The sequence below is a fragment of the Nothobranchius furzeri genome, chromosome 4 (genome assembly GCF_043380555.1).
Source record: "Nothobranchius furzeri strain GRZ-AD chromosome 4, NfurGRZ-RIMD1, whole genome shotgun sequence".
Lineage (NCBI taxonomy): Eukaryota > Metazoa > Chordata > Actinopteri > Cyprinodontiformes > Nothobranchiidae > Nothobranchius > Nothobranchius furzeri.
The window spans coordinates 17447959-17461965 of NC_091744.1; the positions used below are offsets into that span (position 1 = coordinate 17447959).

Here is a 14007-nt window from a genome sequence, read left to right on the forward strand (position 1 = left end):
TTGTACTGAATTAATTGTAAATTGGAGTGTCTGATCATTTTAAAAGTTTTTAAACAAGTTTGGGACCAGAAGTTCTGGTCAAAGCTGACTGATAGATCCACCTCCCATTTTTCAATAGGGATTACTATTCTATCGTCTATTTTGGGCAGTGTCTTATATACTTTAGACAGTAGTTTGGGGGGTTTGAGATTATACCCTAATACCCTTGGTGGTGTTTGTAATTCTATTTTATTGAGCTTAAATTTTTGTTTTACTACAGATTTAATTTGGTGGTATTCTAAAAAGCTATTCTTATCTATTCCAAATTGGGAGACTATTCTATGAAATGGGATGAAGTCCAATCCTTCATATATGTGTAGCGTTATGGATTTATGCTCTTTTATGAAAGAGAAACCATGCTACGTATTAATTCGGAATATTAATTTTAATAAATCAATAACCAAATTTTATATTGTTCAGAAGACTCAAAGGTTGTTTTCATCCATAAACTGCCGATAATATCTGAGTGTCTGTGTTTCAGTTCAATGAGGAAACAAGTTTGAAGGATTAACAGTTTTAATTCTTCAAATTAAACTAATGATTTTGAAAATTGACAAACAAGAAATAACAATCACATTGGCTACTTTGTGGGACAATCTTTTAACAGTTTATATGCTGTTCTTGCTCAAATAGACCTTCTGGTGAATTTATGAAGATTGAGAATGTTGTGACATGAATGCGTGTGTGAGTCTGATTTTGCTTCAGGAAGAAACAGGTGTCTGAGTGAAGTGATGGTTTGGATAAACTTAGGTCTTATCAGAGAACTGCATCAAACGCTAAAACCGTGCTCTGTCTCACCGAACTCTTGTGGACCCTCTTTCGGATCCGGGCCGTGGAGGATGTTGTGGTTCATCCAGATGACACCGGCGGCTGACAGGAGACGTAGGTGTCGAACGGAACCGGTCCAGAGTTGCCCTCGGTACACGTGGATGGTAGAGCGTTTTATCGATGCGCTTTCTTAAGTTAATTCACTCAGAAATCAAAAGACTCGGTAATGAGTCTTCGTTAGAAGTCGCGATTCAGCTATTCTGCCTGGCTTGGCAGAAACAGCGTGAAAGGGGGGAAGAACGAGCCAACAGGCTCTGCCCCCCCTTTGGTTTTCAGGTCTGTTCTCTCCCGTTGTCCAACACGAACTGAATCATAAAACTGAAAACTTACCAAAAACCTCTCTTCTCAAAGCAAAACATGTGCGTCATCAAATGTGTCTGGAGTTTACTGTGGGCAGATGTGTGTGGGTGTGTGTGAATGTTTGTGTGCTTGAGTGTGAAGGTCAGTACCACACATTCAACATTATCTACTTAAGTGTGGATTCATTAATCCATTATAATTACCCCAAAGCATACTAGTCATTCATTTGATTAAACACATTTATAATGAGCAAAATGATAATGGTTATTTTAACATTAAAATCACGAAAAAGAAGTTTAAACTTTATGTTTTGACTTGGTCTGGGTACAACTCATGTAAACACATCTTCTGGTAGACTGCAGGTGGCAGATGTTATGGTTTCCTCCCAGACTCGCTGGCGTTCAGGTCTTAATCTGTGGGTGAAAGTTCTCAGCGACCCAGCTATGACCCAGCTGCGTCCAACACCACCATTGTGACAGAAAACCTTTATTTCCTCACGTTACATTCCCCCCTTTTTGTGACGACATGGAGGTCAAGCAGAGGCCACCTGACGTCACAACCACAATAACGTGATGTACTCGTGAAGGTAGACATCCCAGATGAAGGCAGGAACGATGAAGCGTCACCACAGGTCTCGTGTAGAAGGGAGTATATCCTGACCAGATGATTAAGGCCAAAACTGTTGCAATCATTGTAAAGTAATCCACTTAGGGAATCTTGAAAGCAGAGCTATTTCAATAGCAGTTAATTTTCATCAGCAATAATGCAAAGGTATTCAAAGGATAAGCAGCTCGTGTGTCACACGGAGCTGGGCAGGTGATGTGTTCCTCAGGCGTAGTCCAGGCGAAGTCCAGTGACGACCTCGACACCGCTCGAACCACGACCGAAGCCCCATGCGACAGGAAACCAGTTGAAGGATGGTGAAGACGACCCCTCTGATGGGATGTAGTCCATACGAGCTCGGAGAAGGAGACAAAGTGAGACAGCCCACACGATATATAGCATTTGATGCAAAACAAAGAAATCAATCAAAACCTATCTATGGGTGCCTCTGGGAAAATGTGGATGCCTTCTGTGAATTATCTAAAGAAGAAATGTACTGCACCCTGCTCTACATGTCATGTAAAAACGTGATGCAGAGAAAACACAAATAAAAGAAAGCAAATCCTATCTGATATGTGAAACTCAGCAGGCTGCACTAATCAAAGGCATATATATAAAGAAATAATCATGAAAATGAAGGGCAAATTGGCTTGTGGCCCTTTAAGGGAAATAGTAACAAAATAAAATCAAATTTGTAATCAAATATAATCATGCTACACAAAGCACTAATAAAAAGATAGAGATGTAAATCAGTTCTAAAAATGTAAATCAGTAGGTTAGTAATCCCTAAAAATGTGAGTTAGTAACAGGACCCTGGCTGGAGGCAGGTAACCTGAAAAAAAACTCAAAGGATATCACATTTGTTAAAAATTCATCCCACAAACGAGAGAATTTGTAACGGTCCACCAGTCAGTGGAAAAGAATCCGGTCAGAATAGAGTCGGTCAGAATAGAGTTTTGAATCTGGTATTGCGGACCCACAGAGACACGAGTTTGGACGTATCTGTGGGAGCAGGCTCATAAGCGATTTGGTTATCAAACTGTTTGTATCTTGTGTTACGAACCCACAGGGAAACTTGTTTGAATTTACCTGAGGGTTCCGTTTGGAACTGGAGCGAAGCTGATGGTTTAGCTGTTAGATCAGAACCTGATTTTACCTGCTCAAAGTTGTGTTGCAGCTTTACGGAGGCGACTTTGTTGTGATCAGAAATAGTAGTGAACTGGAAATGCGAAAATGATGCTCGCAAAGCAGGAGGAGGCTCTCCACCCCCCTTTTGTTGCTCAAACCTATGCCATGTCTGTGAGACAGGAGAAGCATAACAAACAGTTCTTAAGCTCTTAAAAGCCCTAATACCAAGAAGATGCACAGTGTCACCTGGATCGTGCTGAAAGAGTAGGTGTTCAGATGTCCAAAGACCTGGAGGTGTTGGACTTGGAGGTTCTGAAAAGGAGTGATCCAAGGATGGTTGTGTCACGGGTGTCAAAGCAAACCTTGCTGTGTGTAGAATCAGATACAGACATGACACTAGCTTTAGGAACATGGTCTGTCCTGAAAACTGAAGCCAAGAATACTTTATTCCCAAGAATGATGGAGGTTCCCACCCTGAATCAGAAAAACCCGGTTTAACGAGAGTATTTACAGACTGACTAGAACTCCGCCCCGTAGAAGGTGCAGCACCTAACTCCGGGTCGGAGGTCAATGTTGTCAGCTGAATTGGTGGAAGGTCAGTGTCGATTTCTGCAATGACCCGCCCGCTCGGAGGAGGCGTTCCCCCGAACCGGTTGAAGTCCGCAACGGAAAACTCAGAGCCACTCAGCACCCCCCCTTTGTCAGGAGGGGCCCCGAGCATAGCATCACTGCACGCACCTACACCTCCCGGGCCGGGTTGCCTTCCCGAGCCCGTGAGAGAGGTGTGCGCAGCAACCACCGAGCCACCTTTAATATCGCCACTGACCACAGGACTGCTGGAAACCGCAGGGTTTTCTGTGTCGTCGTGGTCACCTGTAAGAGAAATCACAGGAAAGAGAGCACAGAGGCCCGAGACTAAGTCACACCCCTGTGAAAGGAGAAAAGAATTGGCCACCGTATTAGCAGAGGTCACAAACTGAAAAGTGACAAGGTCATTCACATAAAGGTCAAGATGTCCGGGCACAAACCCCTTAAATGGCATGGTAGCTCCGTCCGGAGACCACAAGTGTTTCACGGCGGCTGACGTTTCCATCACGCCCCGATAAAGAAGCTGGTTTGTGCATGAGGCGGACTGACGAGTAAAACAGACCTCTGACTGAAGCGGTGGGTCACAGCCTGAAGATTTCACACCCATGCTGGAGAGATGTTCAGTCTTTAACATGGATGACAGAGGAGAAGCATTAGGAAACAAAGGGTTAAGCACAACCTGTTTGTCAGAGAGGTTAACCATAGGCTCAAGAGATTTATTCAGCTTAAAAGCAGCAGAGAAAGTGTTGTTTATTTCAAACCTTGATGTTGATGGTGGGTTTTTGACCCCCTGGAAGAAATAAAAGTGAAGAAAAAGCGTTATGACTGTAAACAGCATGTTGCATGAATTCACGTCATGAATTGCAGACCAGAACCACCTCCGACCCAGTGCAGCTGGCACCGAACCGCAGCCACTAGTCCCCACTGCTCCCGACCGGCGGCACCCGCCTAAAACGGGCCCGTTCGGGCGGGCGGAGGGACCAGCGATGCTCGGCCGGTGAACAGTCTCCTGCGTCATGGCATGTTCTGGAAGCAGAACGTCAGAGAACCTTACACCAGGTGTAACAGTGCCAGAAAGATTTTGTCGTGTCTCGTCCATCTCCCATTAAGTTCAGAGCAACTCGCGTTTTTACCTTCTGAGCCGACGTAAAACTCCGGGCAGATTCCTTAATATGTCTCACACAAACAAGGACTGTCCGTAGCCTACTTAACTTTATGACACAGGGTAAAACAAGGAATTGTTGATAGAGAAATGAATACACACAACTTCACAAGATGGAAGAAAAGGGCATGGATCCGAGCGATGGAGGCTGTGAAAGCCGACCCGATCACCGGTCCAAAATAAAATAATAAAAAAAAATAATAAACCCTACGCTGCCGAGATGCTATCAGACGGACAAACGTAGCAAAATGTAGATTCTACACACCGTAGCGATTTACAAGAACCACCGCCAATGCGGGTTTTGTGAGGACACAGACTGACTGTGTCAGAAATGGTTTGACAATCTAACGGGACTTTAAAAAACGCACGCAATCTGAATGCAGTAACGCGGGACGGCCATGCTTCGCTTTACGACGTTTACCTAGCAATCAAGATACGGTAGGAGTCACCGAGCATTCCGTCTAAAAAGCGCACGCAATCTGAATGCAGTAACGCGTGACGGCCATGCTTCGCTTTACGACGTTTACCTAGCAATCAAGCTACGGTAGGAGTCACCGAGCATTCCGTTTAAAAAGCGCACGCAATCTGAATGCAGTAACGCGTGACGGCCATGCTTCGCTTTACGACGTTTACCTAGCAATCAAGCTACGGTAGGAGTCACCGAGCATTCCGTTCAGATTCGGTTTCTATAAGTCGCCCATGCAATGGAGATATTTTCCACAATAGCTTGCCCACTGTGTCAACACACTGAGACGAAAGGTGTCCGAGAATTTAGTCTCGGTTCTTAGGTTCGGAGAATTTATTGATAATTTTAGGAACTGAGGATAAGCTGCTCACGGTAGCTCACCCAGCAATGGTCAGAGCAGAAACGTAGCTTTCCGACCTGAGGTTAGACTAGAGACGCGGCGGCGCGTCAAAATGGACAGAATTTAGTCAAAAGCACAACTCACACGTTCGCTCCGAAGGCGAAGATGGGATAAATCAAAGTTAGGTCTGTAATTTGCGGTCAATTTGAGATCGGAGATCTTCCCGGTCAAGTTTCCACCAGGACGACGCCTCGCGGAAGAGTGACTTCAGCGGAACAATTTCCGGTTAATTTCAAAATAAGACATCAAAGTGAAACACAGAGAAAAGCGTTGTTTGTAGCTTTTAGATGTAAGAAAGCAGACATATCGCAGATATAGAAGACTGGATACGCTCGCCATTAAATGTAGCATTATGGATTTATGCTCTTTTATGAAAGAGAAACCATGCTACGTATTAATTCGGAATATTAATTTTAATAAATCAATAACCAAATTTTATATTGTTCAGAAGACTCAAAGGTCGTTTTCATCCATAAACTGCCGATAATATCTGAGTGTCTGTGTTTCAGTTCAATGAGGAAACAAGTTTGAAGGATTAACAGTTTTAATTCTTCAAATTAAACTAATGATTTTGAAAATTGACAAACAGGAAATAACAATCACATTGGCAACTTTGTGGGACAATCTTTTAACAGTTTATATGCTGTTCTTGCTCAAATAGACCTTCTGGTGAATTTATGAAGATTGAGAATGTTGTGACATGAATGCGTGTGTGAGTCTGATTTTGCTTCAGGAAGAAACAGGTGTCTGAGTGAAGTGATGGTTTGGATAAACTTAGGTCTTATCAGAGAACTGCATCAAACGCTAAAACCGTGCTCTGTCTCACCGAACTCTTGTGGACCCTCTTTCGGATCCGGGCCATGGAGGATGTTGTGGTTCATCCAGATGACACCGGCGGCTGACAGGAGACGTAGGTGTCGAACGGAACCGGTCCAGAGTTGCCCTCGGTACACGTGGATGGTAGAGCGTTTTATCGATGCGCTTTCTTAAGTTAATTCACTCAGAAATCAAAAGACTCGGTAATGAGTCTTCGTTAGAAGTCGCGATTCAGCTATTCTGCCTGGCTTGGCAGAAACAGCGTGAAAGGGGGGAAGAACGAGCCAACAGGCTCTGCTCTATGGCAAGCCAAATGAGCATTTATTCTGATATCAGGATATCAGCCAGAATTGTCATGAACATGTAAGCCATTTCTGTCCACTAGTTAACTAGTTAGACATGTTTGTGTCAACTAGTTAAATATAGAGGGTGAAAATGTGCCCACTAGTTAACTAGTGACAGCAGAAATGCGCACTAGTTAACTAGTGAACACATTTAGGCTTCAGTAGTTAACTAGTTGACACAAAAACTGCTCACTAGTTAACTAGTAAAAGCAGAAATGCATACCAGTCAGCTACTTGAAGGTATTTGTCTCACTAGTTAACTAGTGACGGTCAAAATGTGCACACTAGTTAACTTGTGGTAGACATAAATGCGCACTAGTTAACTAGTGAACATATTTTGGCTTCACTAGTTAACTAGTTGACACATAAATGGCTCACTAGTTAACTAGTAAAGACCAAAATGCATACCAGTCAGCTAGTTGAAGGTTTTTGTGTCTCACTAGTTAACTAGTGATGGCCAAAATGTGCACACTAGTTAACTTGTGGTAGACATAAATGTGCACTAGTTAACTAGTGAACACATTTTGGCTTCACTAGTTAACTAGTTGTCACATAAATGGCTCACTAGTTAACTAGTAAAGGCCAAAGTGCATACCAGTCAGCTAGTTGAAGGTTTTTTGTGTCTCACTAGTTAACTATTGATGGCCAAAATGTGCACACTAGTTAACTAGTGAAGGCTTAACTCCTAACTAGTTAACTAGTTGGAGTAGGTCAGTGCCACTAGTTAACTAGTGAACCATTAATGGCTCACTAGCTAGCTAGTTGATGGCAGCAGGCTCACTAGTTACCTAGTTGATGCATCCATTGTCCAAACTAGTTAACTAGTGAGGACATAAATGTATACTAGTAAACTAGTTCAAGTCTACATTCACACTAGCTAGCTAGTTGCGCAGAATTCTAATTAGGAGGCGGAGAATTTCTCAAATTAAGACTCTCTATTGGCTCCCTGTGTCAAAATAAAATATGACAACCAATCACAGTGCGGAATTTCGTAAAATCCCACCCCAAACATTTGCATGCGGCACACAAGTTAACATGCTTGCCAGAGGAACCTCAGCTAGTGAACTAGTAGTGGCTTCAGTGTGACACTTACATGTAAACTTGTGAAGGCAGAACTGCTCACTAGTTAACTAGAGAGGGTACAAATGTCCACTAGTTAACTAGTGAGGTGCAAAATAAGTGTCACTAGTTCACTAGTGGGCCCCAAATCGCCCACAAGTTAACTAGTAAGGTGCGGATATGCTCACTAGTTAACTAGTGAGGTGCAGATTTGCTCACTAGTTAACTAGTGTGCCCTAAAGCGCCCACTAGTTAACTAGTAAGGTGCAAAAAAGCATCACTAGTTAACTAGTAAGGTGCAGATATGCTCACTAGTTAACTAGTGGGCCCCAAAATGTCAACAAGTTAACTAGTAGGGTGCGGATTTGCTCACTAGTTAACTAGTGAGACACAGATATGCTCACTAGTTAACTAGTGATGTGCGGATTTGCTCACTAGTTAACTAGTGAGGTGCAGATTTGCTCACTAGTTAACTAGTGTGCCCTAAAGCACCCACTAGTTAACTAGTAAGGTGCAAAAAAGCATCACTAGTTAACTTGTAAAGTGCAGATATGCTCACTAGTTAACTAGTGGGCCCCAAAACGCCAACTAGTTAACTAGTAGGGTGCGGATTTGCTCACTAGTTAACTAGTGAGGCACAGATATGCTCACTAGTTAACTAGTGAAGTGCGGATTTGCTTACTAGCTAACTAGTGAGGCGCGGATTTGCTCACTAGTTAACTAGTGAAGTGCGGATTTGCTCACTAGTTAACTAGTGAGGTGCGGATTTGCTCACTAGTTAACTAGTGAGGTGCGGATTTGCTCACTAGTTAACTAGTGAGGTGCGGATTTGCTCACTAGTTAACTAGTGAGGTGCAGATATGCTCACTAGTTAACTAGTGAGGTGCAGATATGCTCACTAGTTAACTAGTGCGCACAAGACGCACACTAGTTGCTGTTTTTTGAGCAATCTAGTTTACTTGTTATGTAAAAATGTGTTCTTACTAGTTAACTAGTGACAAATTTACCTTCACTAGTTAACTAGTTGACATATTTGGCCTTTCTAGTTCACTTGTAATGGGACAGGAAGCACTCACTAGTTAACTAGTGAGCATATCTGCATTATAATTTTTTCTCACTAGCTTATAGAGGGCAAACTGAGCCTTACATGTTAAGTAGTGAACACAAAACACTGTCACTAGTTAACTAGCTGCAGAAAAATGCCCCTAAAACTAGTAAATTTGTGGAATTTGAATAAATACACACTTGGCTGGCATTCTGTGTAACATGTTAACTAGTTTGACCGCTGTACAGCTCACTAGTTAGCTAGTGAGCAAATCCGGCCTTTACATGCAAATGAAGAAATGCAGAACAGCAATGTGATTGGTCCATTTAGGACTGAGAAACAGAGAAAGTATGGCGGACTCTGTTCAGGCTGTTCTAAGAGAAAATTTGATAAACTAAGATCGTTTGAGCACATAAATATGTTTTGACGATATTTGTAGCGAGAAAGTTGTGGTGTATTGCTGTAATCTTTGTTCAGTTAACGTGTGCAGTCTTTAGTTTTCAGTTATTAGTCTGAAAAAGCCTGGAGGCGGAAGGCAGCGGCAGACAGCATGTCTGTTTCTGTTGACAGGAAAGTGCAGAAACTCCGCAGAAATCTCCGTCAGATATATTGTTTCACATTTGTACGGAAGCGACAAGTTTATAATAATAAAAAAGGCTCGATTTTACATACGTTGCTGTAAAGCCTGCCAGCACTCATATATTTTAATAGTGTTTTAAAGGTATAAATTTGCGAAGAGATTTAGAATCTGATGCTGGTGGTCTAGTGACTAACGCGTTCGCCTGCAATGGTGAAAGTCGCGGGTTCGATCCTGGTTCATACACTTTAGTTTTGTACATTATTTCACTTCTTTTCTTTTGCATAATTTTTGTATTTATGTCAACAAGAAACAAAATACGTAACGGATTAGTGGGCAGAGTTACACACACACACACACACACACACACACACACACACACACACACACACACACACACACACACACACACACACACACACACAAAACATGTAAACAAGTATTTTATGAGTATGAATCTGATTATTGCCGACAGTCGATATTTAAGCATGTGTGTCCCCCTTCCTCAATCCATCCTCGCAAAATAAAATCATCGGCACAGCACAGCAGGCTTTCTCTTGATCCAGAACTAGCACTTCGAAATTGATCATGTCCGCGGCCATCTGCTGCACAATCAGCTGCTCGCATCGCGGGAAACATTGAAAACAGCTTCATGAACTGAGACACAACAGGGTTAACATCGACAAAAAAAAATCCACAAATAAATCTAAATAATTAATGCCATTTCCGTCTTTTTCGTTGAAATATACAAATAGCAGATCATAAATCTAGAGCAGAAAAAGCTGCTGCAGGAAGCAGGGTCTGTAGTTATTCATGCACCAATTCATCAATGCGATTATTGATCAAGATCAGGTAAACTGATATTAATGTTGCAACATTTCATTTGATCATCTGAATGATACCATACAACTGAATGACCTGTTGAGTCTCTGCATATTCAGGTATTTACTACGGAAAACAAACAACAGCAGGCAGCAGCAGGACTCCCCATGTTATTTCTCGGGTCGCTGGCCCGCGGTCGTCGGGGCCGCTGCGGTCAGCTCTTAGCCGGTGTTGTGCCATAAATCGACTCACTGCCAAAAAATGATTAGCTTAGTTTTTTCCGGTTCGGAAGTTGTTTTAAGTGTTGCTATTTGTCTTAAACGTTCACAATGAGGATATATTAATCCTTTTTGCAATATTTGCGATTGAAAGATGGTTTGTGGTAAGAACTGGCTTTCTTTATGTTACAGCCTTGATACTAAAAAATAAATAAACAATGTAAAATGGCGCCCTGTATTGAATGTAAACGTTGTATAAATGTAAATAAACAATTCTCCAGCGATTTGATTTTTTTCCCCTTCCTTTCTTTAGTTGCTAATCATTTTTTGGCAGCGAGTCGATTTATGGCACAACACCGGGAAGCCCTCGTTCGGCTGCGTGGGCTGCTTCACCGTGGACCAGCTCCCAGCAGCCGCTGGTTGGGAGAAACGCTCTGGCTGCAGCTCCGATCAGACCCTACCAACACCTCGCCACAGACAGCACCGCATTAAAAGCCCACAATTACGACCCGCTCCCCAAAGTTACAGTTCTCAAGCACTGATGAACACATACATAACCCACAACAGCTATGAAATGTGTGTTATTTACGGCAAAAAGGAGATATTTTTCAAGCCGACGTGCCAATGTTAACCGCAGTTGGCTTGGAAATGTGCTGATTTTATTATTTTTGTCAATTAAAATCCCCCTTGTTTGCTCTTACATTTTACGAAAACGCAATATTAATTAAAGCACGCTTTAGTGATCAGCATGTAAAGCAAAGAAGAAATGTGAACATTTCAACCCATTTCGAACTAACCAGTAATATGATTTCTTAACACGGTGCAGCGGCAGCATTTAAAAACCAAAATATAGTTTTTACTCTCCAAAAAAAGGAGAAGACAGTCACGGTGCAGCAACCCATTTTAGTCCATTAATCTCCACAATAAATATCCAGACAGATAATTTCTAAGGCCTCGCTGTAAACTCCAATGTCACCCAGGACCAGTCTTAAAGAGACAACGCGCTTAAAGGGAAAGTGTGTAGATTTCTGGCAATAGGGGGTAGTAAATACCAAAGTCACTGCAAACAAGCTGTATTTTTTGTTCAAGTGAGGACCTTACTAACTAATGCTTATAAAGCCAACAAAACCCTCTGGACTCTAGCTGTAACTCTCAAATTAGGATATGAGATTAATGACTTAGGTTCACGCTCCAATACATTAATTGTTTGAGAAATGCATCTTTTTATGTTGAGTGCCATCCGCCAAATAACACACAAGAAAAGGAAGAAGAAGAGTGTTGTTGCACAGTTTTCAAAGGAGTCAAAAACCACCAGCAAAACCATAAATACAGCTAAATAAACATAGAATCCAACATGGCGTCCTCCAGAGAGTCGGACCCTCGCCTGTGTATTTTATTACTATGAAGGGTACATGAACTGATTAGGAACACAATGTCATAGGGTCAAAGGTCAAGGTTGTGTGAGGTCATATATATATCAAAAATTGCCTGAACGGGTTGAATGATTTTGACCAAATCAGAGGTGATAGCTCCCTATCAAAGGTAGATAAACTGATCAGGTCACAACCTCATAGGGTCAAAGGTAAAGGTCGTGTGAGGCCGTATATATGAAAAATTGGTTTTTGTGTGCAATATCTTCTGAACAGGTTGAAATACTTTGACCAAATCGCAGGTGAGAACTCCCTATCTAAGGTAAATAAACTCATGAGGTACAAAACCTCATAGGGTCAAAGGTCAAGGTTGTGTGAGGCCGTATATATGAAAATTTGGCTTTTGTGTGCAATATCTCCTGAACGGGTTGAAGGATTTTGACAAAATCAGAGGTCATAACTCCCTATCAAAGGTAAATAAACTCATCACATACACAAGTTCATAGGGTCAGAGGTCAGTGTCATGAGAGGTAATATATATGACCAGTCAGGCATATCCCGCGACGCTCTGCATCGATTTGCAGGGCTTTCTTGTTTCTACAGAGTTTATGTAGGGTGCTGCTGGTTTGGGGTGTTATGTCAGCAGGCAGAGTTTAGGAGTCTGACAGCTGTGGGGAAGAAACTGTTTCGGGACCTGGTAATCTTAGTCCATAGGCTCCTGTAGCGCTTCCCAGAGGGCAGGAGGGTGAAGAGTCCATTCGATGGGTGACTGGAGTCTGATGGTTTTCCCTGCCCTTTTCAGACACCAAGAGAAAAGGAGAGTAACTTTATTTTGTTTGTGTGATTTTATTTTGTTGTGTGACTACTGGTTAAAGTTCCCTGTTCAATTCATTGCTGTTCCCTGTTAAATTTAAAAAAGAAAAAAGTCTAAAGTTTTGTTTTGACTGGAGAGAACTAAAAAAGGTTACACTGTCTTCTGGTACTAGCTCAAAATAACAAGTGGTGATCGCTGCAGAACCACAAAGGCGGAGCTGCACCAGAAGGTGGAGCTGCACCAGAGTCAGCCCCACCCATTCCAGAATCAGCCCCGCCCATTCCATTAGAGTCAGTCTAATTCCTTCCAGTTGTCAGACTTGATAGCATTCTGGAACCAAAGAGGGTGTTGTAGCTAAAAAATGCGAGATTGAGGACGGAGTTGAGAAGTTAATTGAACAGTTTTTGTAAAGGTTCCATATAATTAAAAATCTAACTTTTGGAACTTTTAATGATGTTATATTGTCATTTCCTCATAAGAAACACGCCAAAGCCATTTTTAGCCTCATTCATGCATTTTCCTCCCATCTCAGCTTCAATTTGGTCTCCTCCCCCGAAGCGGGTCTGGTCTTGGTTCTCAAATCTGGATATTCTGTGAATTTTCTGACAAATTATTTCTGAAATGACTTCTACTGAGACACCGCCAATAAACCATACATCCCATCTCAGAGACACACTGGGCAGCACAATTACATGTAACACCACTTGATTTATAACAGATGTGGTGGTGTAGTGGTTATGGAGTCAGGTTGACATGCTGTTTCGCCTCCCAGTAGTGTAAGTTTTAGGTAGTTTACAACCTCTTTTCTTCATTTCTAGCTACACTTGCCAGTACTATGTTTACAACAATTTACTGGTATACCGTTTAACATATAATGTGTTTATTTATTTATTTATTCGTTTATTTAGCCAGTGTGAGTCCATTTGTGAGCAGAGTTTCAACTAAAATGCTGTTTAGGAACGACCAAATTCAAAGAACTTTTAGCGACATAAATATTTTGCTGAAAATAAACATTACAACTAAAATATGAACAAATTGAATGTGGCTAAATAGACTGCTGATGACCCCACCGAGAATCGAACCAGCATCAGCTGAGGGGAAAGCAAAAACCAACTCAGACGATTTTACCACTAGACTACCAGAGGCCATTCAATAAACCGAAGTGCTGTTAGACACCAGTTTTATTAGACCAGCTGTAGGCAGATATTCGCTAAAAGAAACCTTTTCATTTCGAGATATATTCAGTCTTTGTCATGTAGCAAGTTATATTTATCTTGTTTAATTGGAGCATAGAACATAGCATTAACGACTGTAAACTAGTAACAGCCGTAATTCATGTGGGTCAGGTCAATTTGCGATAAAGTTGAAAACAAAAACGGAAGTCAGTGGGCTAGGCTGAGTTTGCGTGAATGGGCGGGGTGCAGCTCC

General features: G+C 42.0%; 1 protein-coding gene across 1 annotated transcript; it reads right to left on the reverse strand.

Annotated features, from left to right (window-relative positions):
* Nucleotides 1-2405: 2405 nt before the first annotated feature.
* On the reverse strand, nucleotides 2406-5391 carry LOC129164256 (uncharacterized). The gene is made up of 2 exons (XM_054743783.2): nucleotides 4620-5391; nucleotides 2406-4512 (listed from the first exon to the last, which is right to left on the reverse strand). The coding sequence occupies exon 2, from the start codon at nucleotides 4502-4504 to the stop codon at nucleotides 2714-2716; it is 1791 nt and encodes a 596-aa protein (XP_054599758.1). The 5' UTR covers nucleotides 4505-4512; nucleotides 4620-5391; the 3' UTR covers nucleotides 2406-2713.
* Nucleotides 5392-14007: the final 8616 nt, after the last annotated feature.